This window comes from Saccopteryx leptura, chromosome 3, assembly GCF_036850995.1.
Source record: "Saccopteryx leptura isolate mSacLep1 chromosome 3, mSacLep1_pri_phased_curated, whole genome shotgun sequence".
NCBI lineage: Eukaryota > Metazoa > Chordata > Mammalia > Chiroptera > Emballonuridae > Saccopteryx > Saccopteryx leptura.
This window is the reverse complement of record NC_089505.1, coordinates 159,973,849-159,996,701: the sequence shown is the minus strand read 5'-3', so window position 1 is coordinate 159,996,701 and position 22,853 is coordinate 159,973,849. Positions and strand designations below refer to the sequence as shown.

The window sequence follows — 22,853 nt, the reverse complement described above, 5'->3', positions numbered from 1 at the left end:
ATATAGATTAAATATCAACGTTTTTTGAAAAATGGGACCTCAATATATTTCGTTATAACTTGAAAAAAAATTACCTATATGTTATAGACATTTTTAAGACAATGCAAAGTTACAATGAACATTTTTGTAATCATCTTTTTGACTGGTTATTTTAACATATGTAGTATAATTCTATAGAAATTTGATTTCTAGATCATAGATATTCTTCTAGAAACTGCCCAAGTGCCCTTCAAAACTTTGCATTTCTTTCCATTGAGTTTTTTCCTCATTATTGTTAAATGTTCACCAGCTTTTTCAGCTCTTTTGCCTTTTATTGCATTGGGTTGTCTTTTACTTAATAATAATTTGCAACTCTCTACAAGTAATTGGCAGTGAACTTTTGCCTGTTTAAATATATTGCAGACCTTTTTTCCCAGTCTGTCTTTTAATTTTTTGAAGTCAAATTTTTGTGTTAAGATCTGTAGGTCATTTGTATGGTTTCTGAATTTTGTTATGGTAAGTTTTCTATTTTAAAAAATCTATATCTTATGCTTTTATTTTGTAATGATTCTATGTTTTATTTTTGTAGTTCATTTGAAGGAGGACTCTTTCTCCCTCCAGTGGATTCCAATTTTTTACGATAACAATTCAATGTTTAATTGATTCTTTGGAAAAGCTTTACGAATGTCACTGGTGAAGATCTGAGTCCAGGGAGCTTCATGTCCTCAGTTCTTGTCATGCTTGCAAGAAAGAATGCAGGCGAGAGACAAAAAGCAGCATTTACACAAAGCAAGTAATTTATTAGAAGGATACAGTTGGCATAAAGCACAAGAGGGCAAGTCAGCTGGTCTGAGTGTCCCACCTGTTGGGAGTTTTAAGGGTTACAACTTTTAGTTGTAAGTTTCAAGGCTTCCCTCCCTGATATCAGGACTAACACACAGGGTTTCAAGTATCAGAATCTGCATGCAGAGTCTTGAGACTCTCCCTTTGACTCACTGTGGTTTTTCTTGTAATTGCTGAGACATTTGGTTATCTAGTTTTGGCTGGCCTTAGAAGAGCTTTGGCCAAGCTCAGAAGAGTATTTGCATATTGACTTCATAAAATTGGACTGCTGACTTTCTCATTTAGTGGATAAAATAAACCCCTTTTATTTCCTTTCTTCCCTAGTAGCTCACAGGGCAGTAATTAATATTGTAAAACAGGAATATTAATTGAAACAAAATAGGATTTCTGTCAACAAACTAACAAATAAATTATATAAAACCTTCTAATGTATCTTGGCTAAGCAAAATATTTCAGTATATTTTTAATTCAATTTTCATATTAACATTTTAGGCTTTCTATTATTGTGTCATTTTAATTATATTTGTTGTTACTATTGTTGTTGTTATTTGATCTTAATGGTACTGGCCAAAGAAAAGTTCATGTACTCAAGGTTATTGCCTCATTCATTGACTCATTTCTTTTTTTCAACAAATACACATGGGACACCTATTGTGTGTTCAGTACTCTGGTTTATGCTGTGGGACATGGTGTTAAGCAAGACTGAGTCTTCATGAAGTTCTCTTGTAGGGGAGACCAGCAAAGATTGTGATCTCAATTATGAAGGCAGTTAAGTGATGGGAGAGGCAGTGAGGAAGTTCACTTTTAATAGAGTGATCATTGAGCCTTCTCTAAAGAGGTGACACTTGAGTTGAGAAGTAAAGGATGAAAAGGAGCCAGAAATAGAAAGAGTTCAGGAAATAGCAGCGGACAGATGAAACAGTAAATGCAAATGCCCAGAGCAGAGGCTATTCCAGGGCCAGAGAAGAGGCTGTGGGGTAGTGCGGAGGTGGGGAGAGGGTATGGGAAGAAGTGGGCTGGGACTTTCAGGCAGTAGTAGTAGGGTTGGATTTAATCTGAGAGCAGGGGGAAGCCACTAAAGGGTTTTAAACAGGAAAATGATATTTGACTTCTGCTTTAAAAATAGTGTCTCTGGCTACATGTGGAGAATTGGGAGGCTATTGCAGTTGTAAGTAGAGATAAAGAAATCTGGAACAGGGAGGCTGCAGTGGATAGAGAGAGGTGGAGACTACTCCATGATGTATTCTGAAGGAAGTCTTGGTGGATTAGATGTGCGGGTTGAGGGAAAGGACATACCAGCATCTGATGCTGGAGCAAAAATTCCTGCAGTTTGCTGCACATTAGAATAACCAAGAAAGCCTAGCAAAATCTCAGTGCCCACCTCACATCTGGGCACCAACTAAATGAGAATGTCTAGGGCCTGAAACAGGCACCAAAGCCTTGGAAAAGCCCCCGTGGTTCTATTGTGCAGCCAAGGTGGGAAACCACTGATGGCATGAGATATCACAGCTGAGAGGTGACACTGAGGCAGGGAGAAAACCAGGGGACAGGCTGCTCTAGAAGCGGAGATAGGAGGTTGTCCCGGGGACATAGTGGTCAGCTGTATCAGGTGCTGCCAAGCCACCAAGTCCAGGCCCGAGAAGGGGCATTGGAATCTGCCACAGTTTCAGTGGAGTAGAATGAATGGAAACCCAGCGTTTGCTCAAATCTGAAGCACAAAGGCAACTTAAGGAAGGCAGATGTTGGGTTCATTCCATCACATAGCTTTACTTGTTTTTTCCTTTCCATTTCAATAAAATGACCATTTAGAAGTCTCCTGAATTTATGCCATTTGTTTGCCAAATGATTATACATTTTAAATAAGAGAAATGATATTTGAAACATTAGTTTATTTGAATATAACATTTTTTGGTTCTGCCCATCTTACAGGCCATCACTTCTTCAAAACTATAAATTTAGGGACACCGGACAAGGGGGTCAGGAAAATTGGATTCTTGTTGTAAGTTGCAACCTCAGGGTACATTAGTTGCCTCCTTTGTAAAAGGAGGAGACAGGAACAGGTACACCTCCAAGGTGGAGGATTTCAAGCTGGGTGCATATTAGACTCACTGAGGGAGCTTTTGAAAAGCCCAGATGTCCAGGTTGCACCCACAACAGTGAGGCCAGAATCTCTGAGGGTGGGTGCTGGCATCAGTATTTTGAGCACCCCAGGTGACTCAGTGTGTAGACAAGTCTGAAAACAGTGGCACTAAGTTCTTGTCTGGTTCTTATACCGAATTATTCTGTCCTTCAGTATTAGCATAGTCCTTGCCCTCGACAAAATCAGGGAGATTGGGGAATGGAGATTGGGCAGGCAACTAGCAATATCTGTCAGAGAGGAAATCTTAAAATTTTCCTTCCAGGCTTCCTGTGACAGGAAGGGATTGAAGCAGGCGTCCCCAAACTACGGCCCGTGGGCTGCATGCAGCCTCCTGAGGCCATTTATCCGGCCCCCCACCGCACTTCCGGAAGGGCCACCTCTTTCATTGGTGGTCAGTGAGAGGATCACTGTATGTGGCGGCCCTCCAACGGTCTGAGGGACAGTGAACTGGCCCTCTGTGTAAAAAGTTTGGGGACCCCTGCCCGGGAGTCCAGGAAACGTGGCCATTGACTTAGGAAGGTGGTGAAGGGTATCCCCAAACTGATGGCCCAGAGTGGGGACTGGAGCAGGAGAATGAGGGCTCCGGAACGAGGCCCCTGGGAAGAGACTTGCAGGGTTTCTCCTACTGTTGGACTGAATTGAAGGGAGCAGCAGCCTCAGCCAGAGTTTGGTGGGAAGACTTGCATGGTATGTGGGAAACGAAGCAAATGGGGAAAAAGGCAATAAACTCCAAACATAATTTTTTACAGGAAAGAATATAAAACAATTGTGTACTAATAATTCAACTGTGAAGAGTATTTGCATATTGGCTTCATAAAATATAAATGTTAATTTATCTAAAATTTTTATTTATTATTATTTTATTTCTTTTTAAAGGAGAGACAGGAAGGTGGGGAGGAGAGATAAGCATCAATTCATAGTTGCTTTACTTTAATTATTATTATTATAATTATTATTGATTGCTTCTAGTGTTGACCAGGGGGCTCAACTGGAGCCAGTGACGCCTTGCTCAAGCTAGTGACCTATGGGCTCAAGCCAGCGACCTTGGGATCATGTCGATGATTACGTACTTAAGCTGGTGACCCTGTGATCAAGCCAACAAGCCTATGCTCTAGCTGGGGACCTCAGGGTTTCAAACTGGGGCCCTTGGCATCTCAGGCCGACACGCAATCCATTGTGCCACAAGTGGTCAGGCTATCTAAAATTCTTATTAAAACTTTATTGGGCCTGACCAGGCGGTGGCGCAGTAGATAGAGCGTCGGACTGGGATGCGGAAGACTCAGGTTCGAGACCCTGAGGTCGCCAGCTTGAGCGCTGGCTCATCTGGTCTGAGCAAAAGCTCACCAGCTTGAGCCCAAGGTCGCTGGCTCAAGCAAGAGTTACTCGGTCTGCTGAAGGCCCGCGGTCAAGGCACATATGAGAAAGCAATCAATGAACAACTAAGTTGTTGCAACGCGCAATGAAAAACTAATGATTGATGCTTCTCATCTCTCCGTTCCTGTATGTCTGTCCCTGTCTATCCCTCTCTCTGTCTCTGTAAAGAAAAAAAAAAATTTTTAAACTTTATTGGAAAGATGAGTGGGGAGGTGAAATGGGTGAGTTTGCTGGTGGTGGCAGATATAAGAGCTAGATCTGTATTTTTCACAGAAGGATATAAATTGATAATATCCAAAAGAGGAAAAGAAGTGGAATAGTATTATTTAGAAATATTAAAGTAAGTAAGTGAGAAAAACAAAGAAAAGTGGTTGGCTCTAAGAAGCAGAAATCGGGTAGGGTTTGTTTTAGTTTATTTACAATTATAAATACAGTTAAGTTTAGGGGGACAATGACAATAGGAAGGCAGGTGGGACCAGCTGATGCAAATCAACACAGATCAGTTCCTGGTCTGGGGTCCTGGAAGCAGGTGATACCATGCACTGTGATGAGGATACAGAAAGAAGGATGGATTTGTGGAGTGGTTCATCCTACCTCCCCTGCTTCATCCTCTGTGACTAGGAAGAGCTAATTGTGAATTAGAACATCCTTCTCTAGTGTCACTATATCTATATGTGATCCCTAGACAGGCCTGATAAGAAAAGGAATGCCTGTCAAACTGTTTTCCATGTATTTGTTGGAACTGGGGGAATAAATATCAGTTTCTTCCAAGCTCAGAAGTTTATAGTATCAGCTGGGATAACAAAAAGACAACCACATCTGTGGTGTGGTGGGAGCTCTGAAACAGTAGAGAAGTAATCCCAAACACAGGGGTCCCCAAACTTTTTACACAGGGGGCCAATTCACTGTCCCTCAGACCGTTCGAGGGCCGGACTATAAAAAAAAACTATGAACAAATCCCTATGCACACTGCACATATCTTATTTTAAAGTAAAAAAACAAAACGGGAACAAATACAATATTTAAAATAAAGAACAAGTAAATTTAAATCAACAAACTGACCAGTATTTCAATGGGAACTATGCTCCTCTCACTGACCACCAATGAAAGAGGTGCCCCTTCTGGAAGTGCGGTAGGGGCTGGATAAATGGCCTCAGGGGGCCGCATGCGGCCCGCGGGCCGTAGTTTGAGGACCCCTGCCCAAACAGTTTTGATAATTTATCCCCATCAGTTAAAAGACCATCCTACACTCTCCTCTCTGAATGTGTATTGATTTATGTTTCATAGAGAGCTATATAGACAATAAAACAAGTAACATGAACATTTTAAGGAATGAGAGAGTTGTGGATGTTAAAAGGAATTGATAAATGCAGTGATTTTCTGATATTATTATGACTTCATAGTATCATTAGCTATTATGTTATGGCACAATATATACACTTAGGGCAAAGTTCATCATTTAACAATACTAGATTTAGCCTACATTTTAGTTTTCTTGGTAATTTTATTTTTTCCAACTTATTTTCAGATCAGATTCCTTTTACATCTTTTTTTAATTCATGGCCAAGCAAGTTTTTATTGGGAATGTTAGTTTTCCCATTTTCTCTAGAATGAGCCCAATTTTTTTGCAATAACCTTTATGGCCCTTGTCCATTTTTGTGAGGGTTAACTAAAGTGGATAATATACCCTAAGAAATGCTTAAATGCATAAACCCTAAGTGGGGGGCTGTGCGGAAACAGTGCGGGTGCTACCACCGATCCCCTACTTTAGAACATCCTCTTCCCCCAGGGTGCCTTGTATAATAACTTAAGTGAAATGTGGGCATCTGGCATTCTGACCAAGTGAGGGCATCTTAGGGGTGATTTATCATAATTCATCTATTAAAACCTGTAAATCTTAACTTTTCTTTGCTAGGTTAATACAGTTAGCAGTCCTAACTCTTTCTTCTCACATACTACTGAATGGTCTTGGGTACCCCCTTATGTGTGTGCACCCCACTTTGAAGGCTACGACAGTAGAGAACAAACTTTCACATCTTTTTTTGAGGTAAAGGGTCATGCAAGCTGAAAAGCAACAGCACCCTGGGCTGGGTAGCTTACTTGCCGGCAGATTGGGCCAATGGAAGCAAGGTGCCTTCACTGAAACCGGTGTGTGCATTTTTCTAGGGCAAAGACGAAGCAAGAGCCGCCAGATTCTCACAGGGCTTCATGACCCCAGTGAGGTTAAGAATGGCTGGCAACTTGTTTTGCCTTTTTCAAAACCTCAAGCTTCCATAGATCTTTTAGTCACTGATTTGATAAAACTAGAATTATCCTTGGTCATGTGACAGATTTAAAATTAGATGACATCACAAGTTCTGATTATTTGGAGAAAGTGTAGGTTTTCTCCATGACCGATGGCAGCTTTGAGGTGCTTCCTCCTTGACTTCTCACCAAGGTGCCAGTCTCAGGCTTCTGTGCTAAATCTTGCTTACTTTCCCATTCAAGCATCTTCAGCTTTTATGTAGCCCACTATGTGGAGGAATTTTCATCCTCTTAAAGATCTTGTTTTTCTGCTTACAAATAGTGTGCTTTCTTCCTTTGATGTTTTGGTCTTTAATAAATTAAGCTCATACAAATCCAAATCATTCCTTATAGTTTAATGAAACAAATAATTTGTAAGAGTCATGATTGCTCTTATTTATTTTATGCAGTTTCAGTTGCATGACTGCTCTGCAATTGTTGGGTCACTGTAATTTAGATCTTCATTGATTTCTGTTCCTTACTGGTTTTAGGGTATAGTCACTTTCACTTCCCCTGAGCTATGTTACACCTTAGCATCTCTCTGTCCTTTCTACACCTGTTGGTGATTGTCATTATGTGTGATAAAAGTTGCAGTGTTTCTCCTCCTGACTTAATCTTGCTTGTAAAGTTGTGATTACAGCTTTCAAGGTTCCTGTATCGAGCACCCAGCCTGCTGCTCAGCACTAGAGGGTGTTGGATAAGTAGGGGTACAATGCAGGAATGTTTTAATCCTAAAACATTATCCTGTCTTTCTTTTGTTTTTAGTGAATTATCTTCTTTTCACTTGGCACAGTTTCTTTTTTAAAAAATTTTTTTATTCATTTTTAGAGAGGAGAGACAGAGAGGGAGATAGAGGAGAGAGAGAGAGACAGAGAGAGAAGGGGGGAGGAGCTGGAAGCATCAACTCCCATATGTGCCTTGACCAGGCAAACCCAGGGTTTTGAACCAGTGACCTCAGCATTTCCAGGTCGATGCTTTATCCACTGCGCCACCACAGGTCAGGCCACAATTTCTTTTTTAACCACTGTATTTTTATTACAGGAATAAGCTGTCCAGTTGTGTGTGTGTGTGTGTGTGTGTGTGTGTGTGTGTGTGTGTGTGTTTGTCTGTCTGTCTGTAATGCCCTTCACCCACCAGGGAACTAGGGCAAATCTACAAATTGGGAGGGGGGAGCAAGAAAGAACCCCCAGGAAAGAAAGATTAGGAAGCTTATACATTTATATTTTCCTTGAGATCCTAGAATTTTTGAACCAAAATATCATTACCTTACCTTCCAAACTTTAGATGCCATTTTCTAAAGTTAAGTTAGACTTATTAAAAAACAGCAATCTCATCATGTAACTTTGTTCATACGAACTCATTTTTTCCCTGCATTGCTATCATCAGTCGATACACTTGATTAGCACTGTCCTGTATGTCTCTAAGTGCTTCCTGTAGGCTGAACGGGAAAGTTTTCATGCTAGCTTTTTCAGTTTTCCTTTTACTCATCACAGTGTTAGAAGCATTGCAACTGCTCTCTAAATACCAAAATGAAAAACTTCTGGAAGGATACAGTAGTGTAAATAATTTAATACCATCAGTGATCCATGTTCTCAGGGATCTGAAGGTTTGTGTGGGAGGATGTTGCTCTCAGGCACAGTTAAGATGCCACCTTCTTGGAAATTCTCCCTCAGTGCTCCCTGACAGGTGAATCCGTAGCACTTACCACTCCTTAGAGTATGCCTGTTTTATGGAATTTCCCCCTGGGTGTCTGAACCTCTCTCCCCAGAGTTAGGCTCTGCTCACGGTGTAGCATTCACTGAGCTATTTGCTAACTGGAGAATGTGCACTTTCAAGTCTGTCTTCTACTAGGAGAGTGAACATCTGGCGTTCAGCTTTGTGTCCTGAGCACCCCACGCAGTCATCCAGCACAGTAAATGTTTAGTAACTTGGTAGATTGAATCAAGAGGTAATTAAAACAGTTGCAGGGGAAACACATTTTAAAAGTCTTACTCTTTTGAAATGAGACTCGTGGTAAATGGCATTTTATTTCTGCAGATCCTTTTTTCTCTCCAAGTTTGTCTTACAGATGTTTTTACCTCTTCTGATACGGTAATCATGATTGTTTTCCACCAGGTGTCTGATTCCGATATTCTTGGCCTTGTTTCTAAATTGGCTGTGTCATGCTACTTGGTTTCCTCGTGTGCTTGGTGATGTTTTACTTCTAGTAAATGTGGCTTACGAGTATTCGTTAGAGCACCCCAAGTCCTAGGGTGAGCCTCTGGAGAGGTCCGGACGTGTTTGCTGGGAGACAGAGGGCAGGCCCTGTCTGGAGCCCCCAGAAAGAGGCAAGCTCAGGGTTTGACATTCTCTGGCTGCTCACCCAGGTGTGAGGCTCAAAGGGCTGGGTTTTGGTTGTCATTCCTCAGGATAGGTTTATATTTTTAATTTCCCTTTTTTTCCATTTGAAACTACTCTGTAGGCCTCTACATTTTGATGGGCAGGCAGTTTGGGTGCTGGTTATTGTTCTAAGGGGCTAGCTCTCTGGGGCCCTTGTCTAAATTTGGAGGATCTCCTTTTTTTATCTTGGGTAGGTTTTGGACCTACGTCTTGGCTCCCTTATTCCCCTTTCCGGGGCCACAGACTGAAGCCTAAGTGTGTGTGAATGCGATGGGCTCCGACTTCGCCAGGCTCCTCCAAGATTGGCCTGGGAGTTCTTTACTCTCTTTAATTTTTTAAAGCATTCTTAGGAACATCTTTATCACAAGTGTTCTTTTTTTCAATTGAGGTATATTTGATATATAACCTTGTGTAAATTCAAGGTGTACAACATGTTGGTTTGTGCATTTATATATTGTAATATGAATGGCGTCGCAGCCATAGTTAGCTCCTTGATCATGGCCCATGGTTATCATTTCCTTTTTGTGCTGAGACGAAGATCTAGTCACTTAAGCAAGTTTGACATTTATAGTCTTGTATTGTCTGTATTCACTGTACTGTGCATTAGATTCCCAGACTTGTCTACTATTAACTCTTCAGTCTTTCAGTTTGTCAATCAATTTTGACCAAGAACTGCAAGGCAAAAAAAAAGCTTTATTTGGAGGTCTTTTTTATAGGAATTGCAATCCAGGATACACAGATTTATGTAAAAACCCAACTGTGTTCTGAGAGGGAAAGTAGGGGACAGAATTTATAAATACAGAGAAGGGGAGCTTCTGAAGGAGTCACACAGGTTTGCTTTGGAAGAGCTGTGATTGGTGTTCTCAGGAAGACTTGCATTATGCTCTATATACATGATTAATTGCTTATGCCTATTGTTAGGTGAACATTTTATTTAATAGACAGTTCGGGAGATCAGTCTGTTCCAAGAGCTGTATCAGGATGTAGCCATTTAGTTTAGCCAAGTTCAAATGTTCACTTCTGCATGATATGGGTTCTATTAGCTCAATTTCCTGGAGGCTTGCCAGCTCCATTTTAGACTGTTCTCTTGATGATATCAACTCCATTTTGCTGTTTTTCTTTTACAAGGTACTTTCTTGCATTTTATCTAGCATCTTTCTTTTCTTTCCTTCTCCCTCCTTATTTTTCTCCCCTCCCTCCCTCCCTCCCTCCCTCCCTCCCTCCCTCCCTCCCTCCCTCCCTTCCTTCCTTCCTTCCTTCCTTCCTTCCTTCCTTCCTTCCTTCCTTCCTTCCTTCCTTCCTTCCTTCTTCCCTTCCTTCTTTCCTCCCTTCCTTTCTTCTTTCCTGGCAGGAAAATTATGAACAACCTAACCTACTAATTCTGGAAATAGGTCTAAAAATCTATTTAAAAACAGAAAATCATTAACAATTGTATATAAGTTTAAAAGTCTTAAGTCCAAAACTATCTCTCCCCATTAGGCTTCTTTTAAACTTGTTAGTGAAGGTAGATACAGATCATAAGTCAATATAAAAATATGTCGTTTAGACATTTCAGATGAAAAGTTCCCCAAGATTAACCCCCAATTATAATAAAGCTTCCCTAGAAATGAGTAGCTTGATTGATTGGCTAAACTTATTAGAATTTATACATTAAATTTATTATCCAGACACTTCCTATCATAAGAAACAGAAATCTAATTCAAACCGGCTTAATTCCCAAAGGGTATTTATTAGCGCAGTTGAATGTGTTGGGATGATGGCTGTAGGCACAGCTAGATCCAAGAACTCAGACTCTGTCATTAGGTCTGGTGTCTGTCTGTTGTGTGTTCTGTTAGCTCTGCTCCCTGGCGACCTCTCCTCTAATGGTGAGATGGTTTCCAGGAACTTCAGACTCACAGGCTATGCTTTATGTCTGGGATCTCCAAACTTTATGGATTAGGTATCTAACAGTAAAAGTTAAGCATATATCCCTAGTATGTGTATTTTATTTATAAATCACATGCTATTATATAGCACTGTTATTCTATGTGTTATGTTACATTAATCAGTAACAGTTTAATTTTTTGTTTTCCACATCCGACCTTTGGGATAACTTACTGGAAAGACCACATCTCTCCCATCAGTAATAATGACTTTCTTGTGACCACATTGCGTGGGTTCTTTTTTTTTTTTTTTTTTTTTAATAATTTTATTTTTAATGGGGCGACATCAATAAATCAGGATACATATATTCAAAGATAACAACTCCAGGTTATCTTGTCGTTCACTTATGTTGCATACCCATCACCCAAAGTCAGATTGTCCTCTGTCACCTTCTATCTAGTTTTCTTTGTGCCCCTCCCCCTCCCCTTTCCCTCTCCCTCCCCCCCTAACCACCACACTCTTTTTTTTTTTTTTTTGTATTTTTCTGAAGCTGGAAACGGGGAGAGACAGACAGACTCCCGCATGCGCCCGACCGGGATCCACCCGGCATGCCCACCAGGGGCGACGCTCTGCCCACCAGGGGGCGATGCTCTGCCCCTCCAGGGCGTCGCTCTGCCGTGACCAGAGCCACTCTAGCGCCTGGGGCAGAGGCCAAGGAGCCATCCCCAGCGCCCGGGCCATCCTTGCTCCAATGGAGCCTTGGCTGCGGGAGGGGAAGAGAGAGACAGAGAGGAAGGAAGGGGTGGGGGTGGAGAAGCAAATGGGCACTTTTCCTATGTGCCCTGGCCGGGAATCGAACCCGGGTCCCCCGCACGCCAGGCCTACGCTCTACCGCTGAGCCAACCGGCCAGGGCTCACCACACTCTTATCAATGTCTCTTAGTTTCACTTTTATGTCCCACCTACTTATGGAATAATGCAGTTCCTGTTTTTTTTCTGATTTATTTCGCTTCGTATCATGTTATCAAGATCCTACCATTTTGCTGTAAATGATCCGATGTCATCATTTCTTATGGCTGAGTAGTATTCCATAGTGTATATGTGCCACATCTTCTTTATCCAGTCATCTATTGACGGGCTTTTTGGTTGTTTCCATGTCCTGGCCACTGTGAACAATGCTGCAATGAACATGGGGCTGCATGTGTCTTTACATATCAATGTTTCTGAGTTTTTGGGGTATATACCCAGTAGAGGGATTGCTGGGTCATAAGGTAATTCTATTTTCAGTGTTTTGAGGAACCACCATACTTTCTTCCATAATGGTTGTACTACTTTACATTCCCACCAACAGTGAATGAGGGTTCCTTTTTCTCCACAGCCTCTCCAACATTTATTATTACCTGTCTTGTTAATAATAGCTAATCTAACAGGTGTGAGGTGGTATCTCATTGCAGTTTTGATTTGTATTTCTCTAATAACTAAAGAAGATGAGCATCTTTTCATATATCTGTTGGCCATTTGTACTTCTTCCTGGGAGAAGTGTCTGTTCATGTCCTCTTCCCATTTTTTTATTGGATTGTTTGTTTGTTTGTTGTTGAGTTTTATGAGTTCTTTGTATATTTTGGATATTAGGCCCTTATCTGAGCTGTTGTTTGAAAATATCATTTCCCATTTAGTTGGCTGTCTATTTTGTTATCAGTTTCTCTTGCTGAGCAAAAACTTCTTAGTCTGATGTAGTCCCATTCATTAATTTTTGCCTTCACTTCTCTTGCCATTGGAGTCAAATTCATAAAATGCTCTTTAAAACCCAGGTCCATGAGTTGAGTACCTATGTCTTCTTCTATGCACTTAATTGTTTCAGGTCTTATGTTTAGATCTTTGATCCATTTTGAGTTAATTTTAGTACAGGGGGAGAGACTGTAATCCAGTTTCATTCTTTTGCATGTGGCTTTCCAGTTTTCCCAGCACCATTTATTGAAGAGGCTTTCTTTTCTCCATTGTGTGTTCTTGGCCCCTTTATCAAAAATTATTTGACTATATATATGTGGTTTTATTTCTGAGTTTTCTATTCTGTTCCATTGGTCTGAGTGTCTTATTTTTCTGCCAATACCATGCTGTTTTGATTGTCGTGTCCATATAATATAGTTTGAAGGCAGGTATTTTAATGCCCCCAGCTTCATTCTTTTTCTTTAGGATTACTTTGGCTATTCGGGGTTTTTTATAGTTCCATATAAATCTGATGATTTTTTGCTCCATTTCTTTAAAAAATGTCATTGGAATTTTGATGGGAATTGCATTAAATTTGTATATTGCTTTGGGTAATATGGCCATCTTGATTATATTTATTCTTCCTAACCAAGAACAAGGAATATTCTTCCATCTCATTATATCTTTTTCGATTTCCCTTAACAATGGTTTATAGTTTTCATTATATAAGTCCTTCACATTCTTTGTTATGTTTATTCCTAAGTATTTTTTTTTGTTGCAATCGTGAAGGGGATTATTTTTTTGAGTTCGTTCTCAAATGTTTCATTGTTGGCATATAGAAAGGCTATTGACTTCTGTATGTTAATTTTGTATCCTGCGACCTTACTGTATTGGCTTATTGTTTCTAGTAGTCTTTTTGTGGATTCTTTGGGGTTTTCGATGTATAAGATCATATCATCTGCAAAAAGTGATACCTTTACTTCTTCTTTTCCGATATGGATGCCTTTTATTTCTTTGTCTTGTCTGATTGCTCTGGCTAGAACCTCTAGTACCACATTAAATAAGAGTGGAGAGAGTGGACAACCCTGTCTTGTTCCTGATTTAAGGGGGAAAGCCTTCAGTTTAGTGCCATTTAATATGATGTTAGCTGATGGTTTATCATATATGGCCTTTATCATGTTGAGATATTTTCCTTGTATACCCATTTTGTTGAGAGTCTTAAACATAAAATTGTGTTGTATTTTATCGAAAGCCTTTTCTGCGTCTATTGATAAGATCATGTGGTTTTTGTTCTTTGTTTTGTTGATATGGTGTATTACGTTAACCGTTTTACATATGTTGAACCATCCTTGAGATTCTGGGATGAATCCCACTTGATCATGATGTATTATCTTTTTAATATGTTGTTGTATTCGATTTGCTAGTATTTTGTTTAGAATTTTAGCATCTGTATTCATTAGAGATATTGGTCTGTAGTTTTCTTTTTTTGTGCAGTCCTTGCCTGGTTTTGGTATGAGGGTTATGTTGGCCTCATAAAATGTGTTTGGAAGTATTGCTTCTTCTTCAATTTTTTGGAAGACTTTGAGTAGAATAGGAACCAAGTCTTCTTTGAATGTTTGATAAAATTCGCTGGTATAGCCATCAGGGCCTGGACTTTTATTTTTGGGGAGAATTTCAATGGTTTTTTCTATTTCTTCTCTACTAATAGGCCTGTTTAGGCTTTCTGCTTCTTCTTGACTCAGTCTAGGAAGGTTGTATTGTTCTAGGAATTTATCCATTTCTTCTAGGTTGTTGAATTTAGTGGCATAAAGTTTTTCATAGTATTCTACAATAATTCTTTGTATATCTATGGTGTCTGTGGCAATTTCTCCTCTTTCATTTTGGATTTTGTTTATATGAGTTCTTTCTCTTTTTTCCTTGGTAAGTCTTGCCAAGGGTTTGTCAATTTTGTTGATCTTTTCAAAGAACCAGCTCCTTGTTCTATTAATTTTTTCTATAGTTTTTCTGTTCTCTATTTCATTTATTTCTGCTCTGATTTTTATTATCTCCTTTCTTTGGCTGGTTTTGGGTTGTCTTTGTTCTTCTTTTTCTAGTTCCTTAAGGTGTGAAGTTAAGTGGTTCACTTGGGCTCTCTCTTGTTTGTTCATATATGCCTAAAGTAATATGAACTTCCTTCTTATCACTGCTTTTGCTGCATCCCATAGATTCTGATATGTCATATTGTCATTTTCATTAGTCTGTATATATCTTTTGATCTCTGCACTTATTTCTTCTTTGACCCATTCATTTTTTAAAAGTGTGTTGTTTAGTTTCCACATTTTTGTGGGATTTTTTTCCTCTTTTTTGCAGTTGAATTTCAGTTTCAAGGCTTTATGATCAGAAAATATGCTTGGTACAACTTCAATTTTTCTGAATTTGCTGATGTTGTTTTTGTGGCCCAACATATGGTCAATTCTTGAGAATGATCCATGTACACTGGAGAAAAATGTATACTCAGTCACTTTGGGATGAAATGTCCTGTAGATGTCTATCATATCCAGGTGCTGTAGTGTTTTGTTTAAGGCCACTATATCTTTGTTGATTCTCTGTTTGGATGACTGATCTAGAGCCGTCAGTGGTGTATTGAGGTCTCCAAGTATGATTGTATTTTTGTCAGTTTTTGTTTTAAGGTCAATAAGTAGCTGTCTTATATATTTTGGTGCTCCTTGGTTTGGTGCATATATATTAAGAATTGTTATGTCTTCTTGATTCAGCGTCCCCTTAGCCATTATGAAATGGCCATTTTTGTCTCTGAGTACTTTTGCTGTCTTGTAGTCAGCATTATCAGATATGAGTATTGCTACGCCTGCTTTTTTTTGGATGTTATTTGCTTGGAGTATTGTTTTCCAGCCTTTCACTTTGAATTTGTTTTTATCCTTGTTTCTTAGATGAGTTTCCTGTAGGCAGCATACAGTTAGATTTTCTTTTTTAATCCATTCTGCTACTCTTTGCCTTTTTATTGGTGAGTTTAATCTGTTTACATTTATTGTAATTATTGACACTTGTGAGTTCCCTATTGCCATTTTATATATTGCTTTCTCTTAGTTTTGTGTCTTGTTTGATCCTTCTCTTTCGTTTTTCTATCTTTTGTTTTTATTTGGTTGTATTCCATACATCTTTCCTCTGTTGCTATCTTTTTTATCTCATGTGCTTCTGTGGTGGTTTTTTCAATGTTGGTTACCTTTAAGTAATGAAAAGGGTTCCTACCCTGTTAATTGTAGCGCACTATTTTGTGAGTACTTTTGCACTCCATCGCCCTTTGCTACTGTTAATCTCCATCCTCTCCCCCCCTTTTCTTTTTGTTGTTGTCACAGTTTAAATTTGGTTTTATTGTGTTCTTCTTGGAGCTTTTGCATTGGTTCTTTTTGGCCTAGCTTGAGTCATGTGCCCACTCCTGAACCCAGAGCCCTTGAAATAATAGAAGCAAAGTTTACTAATGTCAGGTGACAGATATCTGACTAGGCATAAATACAGAGATGCTATTTTAGCTTTTTTAAGGTATTTATATTTTAGGAACTTGTAATTACTGATATAGTACCAATAAAGATTCTCTATATCTATAACAACTTAATTTCATTCATCTATACTAAACTTCTGTGATTTCACATTTGGAGCACATGAATGTGTCCCATCTAATTTTTGTTAATACTCCATTGACAGGTGAGTGCTCTATATCAAAATGTAAGAATTAATAATGAGTTTTGAAAATATAATTTTATTCTCATCATTTTTAAATTGCCATTTTGAACAAGATAAGTAGCTCTGTGTACAAGCAAATACTATAATAAAGGGTCCTGAATAATTTTCAGATTTCTAAAGAGAAAACAAGCTCACTGGTTGCAGAGAGTCTTGTTTTGAGAGTGATTCAAGCATGCGAATGCAAAGTGTCATTTGGGAGCTTTCTGGTGAGCGGGATGCTCCCTGTATTTAAAAGTTGACCTTCTGTGGCAGCAGGGCAATGGCTCACCTCGATTCTGACGTGAAGGAAGACTGTCTGAGGGAAGACCTGAAGTTTTACTTCATGAACCCTTGTGAAAAATATCGAGCCAGGCACCAGATTCCATGGAAACTGGGTTTGCAGATTTTGAAGATAGTCATGGTCACCACACAGGTAATTTATGAGTTCATTATTTGTTGTTGTTTTACCCCAAGATGAAACTGTTTTTACTTGTTCTGCCACTTGACTTTTGTTCTGGGATGTCCACACTCAAGTTTCATAAAACTGTAAAATTACGTTGACCCTGCAAGGCAGATGGTAGGTTGAAGTTCATTTTAACTGACAACCTTGTTTTAATAACAGATTACTAAATCCTGCTTCCTATTTCCACAGGTTCTTTAAATATAGATAAATAGTAGATCTGTATTTCAGGGTGTGGGTTTCCAAATTTGAATGAGGCACTTAGGCTGGTGAAGGCTGCTCAGTCCAAAGTAATTTCTGTCCTTGAAATCTCTCATCTTTATCCAAATATATATTGCTTACAGATAGATATTTTTGAAATTTGCATTTTTGACCTTAAAGACTTAGAGGATACTAAGTTTTCCTTTCATCAGTGGCCGCATGCTCTGAGTAAGTACTAGTGCCTGGCGCTATAGGGAGCAGGGCAAGGCCACATCGAGATCTTTCCGTGTTGGCGAGCCCTTTATCGCCAGTATCACAACAGCCATCAGACTGGTTATTTATATAGTTTTGGGACCTGTTGTATGGATGCATTTTCAGGGAGGTGTCTCTCTAAATAACTCCATTTGAAACACATGGACTTTTCAAAACACGACTGATTAGAGGTATTTGGCTCCATTGGCAAATAATCATTCTGTTATCAATGTAAAAGTGTTTGTAAAGCTGTTATTTCTGGAACACAGAAATAAACGTTTCTAAAAAACTTCCACCTAGCTTTAGAAAGGAGAGGAGGTTTCTGCTGTAACTGAAGGTGCACCTCTATTCTGCATTCATAAAGAGGTCTTTTCATTAGATGATATGCTGTACCAGCTCTAGCTCATCAAGTTTTAGGGCAGGGGTCCCCAAATTACGGTCCGTGGGCTGCATGTGGCCCCCTGAGGCCATTTATCCAGCCCCTGCCGCACTTCCAGAAGGGGCACCTCCTTCATTGGTGGTCAGTGAGAGGAGCATAGTTCCCATTGAAATACTGGTCAGTTTGTTGGTTTAGATTTACTTGTTCTTTATTTTAAATATTGGATTTGTTCCTGTTTTGTTTTTTTACTTAAAATAAGATATGTGCAGTGTGCATAAGGATTTGTTCATAGTTTTTTTTATAGTCCGGCCCTCCAGCGGTCTGAGGGACAGTGAACTGACCCCCTGTGTAAAAAGTTTGGGGACCCCTGTTTTAGGGTGTCCAGGCTTCTTAAAAAAAAAAGAGCCCTGGCTGGTGGCACAGTGGATTAAGTGTCATCTGGGAGCACTGAGTTGCCAGTTCGTTTCTGTGGTTGCCAGTGTAATCCTGGGGCTGCCCGCTGGAGCTCTGGTCAGGCATGGGAAGCAATCAATGGATGCACAACTAAGTGGAACAAGTTGATACTTCTTTCTCTCTCTCCCTTCCTCTCTTTACAAAACAAACAAGCAAAAAAACAACAAAAAGCAAGGTTGAGATACAGGGCTATAGTTAAATGTATATGTTTACCTTCTTTTTTTAATTTTTTCATTTTAATTCTTTTAAAGTTTGAATTTTGAGCCATGACTCAAAAGGTGAATGGTTCAAGCAAAGTTGGCCCCGGGCACTGAGGATGGTTCCATCGCCTCACCTCAAGTGCTAAAATAGCTCAGTTGCTCAGCAACAGAGCATCGTCCCAGGTGGGCAGAGCATTGCCTGGTAGGGGGCTTGCTGGGTGGATCCTGGTTGGGGCACATTCGGACTCTGTTTCTGCTTCCCACCTCTCAATTAAAAAAAATAATGTATGAAGCACCTTGTATGCCATGCTTTCTGTGGGTCTTTCAGTTGTGGATATGTTATTGCTGCAGACAGCTAACCTAACAGTAGCATTAGTGTTTACCATGTGCCAGGCACAATAAGTGCTTTGTGTATGTTAACTCAATTTCATCCTTACTGCAAATCTGAGAAGTAGGTTCAGTTACTACCCCCTTTCGTGAATAAGGAAACTGGGACAAAGACAGTTAAATAATTTGCTAATGGCCACTCAGTTAGAAGCGACGGAGCTCTAATTTGAGCCCTAGCAATCTGATTCTGAAGTTCATACTCTTATTCTCATTGTTTCTACGCTAAATATAAGTCCTCAGATTTTGCAGTCTATGAACACAGATATGTTAACTAGGCTATTTCTAGTCTTCATCTTATGCCTACCTTTCTTATCCACATACATACCAATCCATTCAATGCTAAGATCAGATGAATTTTTCTTAGAATGCCTTCACTGTGTCACTTTCCTGCATAGACACTTGTGTAGAACCGTTTCCCACAGAGGAAACTCTTGACGTGTAGCTTGCTATCCACAGATTTTCAGTTTGCTTCAACCTGCCTTCCCAACAGATTCTCATCTATTATTTCCTCCCCAAATCCCACCCACATGGCCCTAGCCTGTGATCTTACTCTGTTTATTCCTCTAAGTCCGCAGGGGTTCCTTCTCCCCCAGCTTGCAGGCACTTTTTGTGCAGGCGTACTCTGTCTCCCCTAACAAAAATTAAGAGGGGTGATTAAATTTCTGTTTGCCTGTAGGATACTCTAAGAAGGTTTGGTACTTGGGTGTTACGTAATTGCATACATTTCCTTCCTTCAAATCCTGTTTTCCTTTTCAGTCTCGTTTAGCATTCCACCCTCAGTTCTAATGGAATGGGTGGTATTTTATCAGGGCAATGAGAAGGCAACTTTTTTTAGACATTCCAACTCCTCATTCTGTCATTTATAATCTTGAAAGAGGTACCTACATTCTTTTGCTAGTTTTACTCTTTTCCTCCCGTATTCTTTGTATGTTATTAGAGTGGCATCTTGTTTTACCTGGGGCAGGATATTTTCTCCTACACTGATGGATTTCATAATCAGGTCTTAAATTCTCAATCTTTGTGTAATTATTTTTCTGTCATATTATATTCTTAACAAATCTTAAGATCTAGTTAGTGGGACTAAGATGCATTTTTGTGTCAACTCCTTTTTAAAAATGACCTTATTTGGCCAATCTCGTCATCTCCTCACTCTTGCTCTGTGGGGCGTGTTTGGTTTGCCACAGCAGGCAGGGGCCTCACAGTCCCCTCTTCAGGGTTCCTCTCCTCCAATGAGAGATGCTTTGAAAATCCCAAGCCTTGCCTGATGCTGGGCTGCACATGTGGATCTTGGCTTGTTCTCTAAAGAGTAGAATGGAGAAACCACCTTGTTTCTGATGCCAGATGGGGAGGTTCCAAGCAGGAATCACACCTCTAGTTCTCTCATTCTCAAACTGAACTTAAATAAGGTGGTGGCTTAAAATAACAGCAAATGGTATGCTGCATTTTTGGTCAAGTTATCCATTCCCCCTTCGGGTGTGTGTGTGTGTGTGTGTGTGTGTGTGTGTGTGTGTGTGTGTGTGTGTGTGTGTGTGTGTTAGCTTAATTTAAGCATGGGAGGAATGGGTCTCCTATCACTACTTCTAGAGCTGGCAGCATTGCAGTTTGAGAGGTAGTGTAACCAAATGGTCGAGAGAACGAACAGACCTATGTGATCTCATTCTGACACTTTCTAGCTGTCCCATCTTGTATATGTTATGTGACTTGTTTACACATGTATAAAGTGGGATTATATTCACCAACGGGTTTAGTATTTGACTCTGACATTGTGATGGGCACTAATGTAGTTCCCAGATACATACTATTATAGTTGGGGGAAAAAAATCCTGTGTTTATGGATCCCAGTGTCATATGTCCCTCATAGAGTGTTGAGGAGTTAAGTGAAAAATAAACAGTATACATGTGAGGTACTGTGCCTGGCACTCTTTAGATAAGAGTTGTCATTCAACACCATGTAGTGCTATCTTGCCCACACTGGATGCCAGTCTGGCAGAGTAGACACTCAGCAAACTTTGGTTGAAGAACTTAATTTTTGTGTGTGTACCAGTATTTTCATTTGTGTGTCAGTATTTTAAACAAAACTTTGACATAACCATGTGCTTTGTTTGCCTGGTTTCCCATTTTAGCCTTCAAAAAGCAAACGGTCTCTTGGCCATCCCCTACAGGCACCTGACACATCATCTACTTGCAAGAGCTTTTAGCTTCTGTTTCTTGATCTTCAGCACAGGGTGGGTGAGGTGGGACTTCTTATCTGATATTTTCCTTAAAACAGCTGGGTTTTAGCAGTTGATTTGGTATTTGAGGAATGTGACCTGGTGAGGCTCAGATGCTAATGAGTGTCATCTATGGACATTCTCAAACAACAGTTGTAGTTCTCAAAGCTAGCACCCAGTTCTTTTCTGCAGGAAGAGCCTCAAAGACAAACTTTTCAACAGAAGGAAATTGTCGCATAATAAAAATAACTTTGGAGCAGGTTTGGCTCTCGTTTGCTGACGTAGAACAATTTAATGAGGCTACACCTCAGTTTCTATGCAGGTAAAATGGGAGGAACATAGGGTTGTTATGCTAGTGAATGAGAATGCATGTAAAGCAGTTAGTACAACGCCTGCAGTAGGATGGTAGCTATTATTAATTATTCAGCCTTTTACAAAAGGCAGACAAAATTTAAGGGCTAAAGATATTTTTAGAAGTGTGTAAGTTTGCATAAGCATATTAAGATTTGCATCATTTGAAAGGTTCAGTCGTTGATGTCTTTAGTGCCACGAAGTCTGTCATAATGAACCATGGACTGACAGCAAATAACAAAAATGTCAAGGTTATCTGGTCAAACATGCTAATTTCACACGTGATAAAACAGAGTCCTACATTGTTCTAATAACTTAGCAGGGAGAGGATTTAGTAAGATTTTCTAGATTCCCATTATCTTATAAAATAGATAAGAAGATAAAATGAGGAGATGGAGAAAGGTATGTGGTACCGGGCTTGTAGAGGTCTGACTTCTCTTCAACCACTGTGTGTGTGTGTGTGTGTGTGTGTGTGTGTGTGTGTGTGTGTGTGTGTGTTAGAAAGGGACTCTGTGTGTGCAGGTAACCGTGTGTGAGAGTATATGTACATGAGCAAGTGTGTGAGGGAGAGTGAGTGTGAATGTGAGTGTGGGTGAGATTGATGGAGAAAGAGGTTGTTGTGTATATAATTGTGTATGTAGTTCCTGTTTCTCTGAGATAAACCTTTAGTGCTTGTTAATTCCCCCACTTATTGGATTCTAAGAAGAAAAGTTGGGGGCAGAAAGAGTATTTGGTGCCTAACCCATTTAAATGGTGAAATTCATATATGCTTATTTGATTTTCTTTTCTAGCTTGTTCGTTTTGGTTTAAGTAACCAGCTCGTGGTTGCTTTTAAGGAAGAAAACATTGTTGCTTTTAAGTACCTATTTTTGAAAGGATATTCTGGCATAGATGAAGATAACTACAGTTGCAGTGTATATACTCAAGAGGATGCCTATGAGAGCATATTTTATGCTATTAATCAGGCAAGTTTTTTATTGTGAATGACCTATATTTTAAGAATATATTGATATTTGATCTTGCTGTCTTAGCTAAAAAAGAAAATTATACTTATATCAAAATATTCTAATAAAAACTTGCACAGTCTGCCAGGAAAAAAGGTTTATTGCTATTTCTGTAGCTACATTTCCACACAGTAGATGTTGCATATTTAAATTTTTTCGTTAAGATTTACATTCTTGCCTGACCAGGCAGTGGCGCAGTGGATAGAGCATCGGACAGGGATGCGGAGGACCCAGGTTCAAGACCCCGAGGTTGCCAGCTTGAACGTGGGTTCATCTGGTTTGAGCAAGGTTCACCAACTTGGACCTAAGGTCGCTGGCTTGAGCAAGGGGTTACTCGATCTGCTGAAGGCCCGCGGTCAAGGCACATATGAGAAAGCAATCAATGAACAACTAAAGTGTCGCAACGAAAAACTAATGATTGATGCTTCTCACCTCTCTCCATTCCTGTCTGTTCCTATCTATCCCTCTCTCTCTCTTTAAAAAAAGTTTTTTAAAAAATGATTTACATTCTTTATTTATCCCTTCACACCAAGTAGTTTTGGAGGATTATCCCAGATCGAATGACCAAGAGCAGATTTGTAATCTCAGAAGATCTGATGGCTGAGATACCAAATCTGAGATTCTAGGGTCTCAGTGTTGATGTCTCAGCATGAATAAGCCTAGCTGAGTCTG

The 22,853-nt window shown here is 39.7% G+C and overlaps 1 protein-coding gene across 1 annotated transcript in view; it reads left to right on the top strand.

The window, feature by feature from the left end:
- MCOLN2 (mucolipin TRP cation channel 2) overlaps positions 1 to 22,853 on the top strand; it is a 60,014-nt gene that overhangs the window by 3,904 nt on the left and 33,257 nt on the right. The window contains exons 2-3 of the mRNA XM_066372217.1: positions 16,561 to 16,717; positions 21,969 to 22,142. Coding sequence (XP_066228314.1) covers positions 16,561 to 16,717; positions 21,969 to 22,142 — 331 coding nt within the window. The remainder of the gene's footprint in view (positions 1 to 16,560; positions 16,718 to 21,968; positions 22,143 to 22,853) is intronic.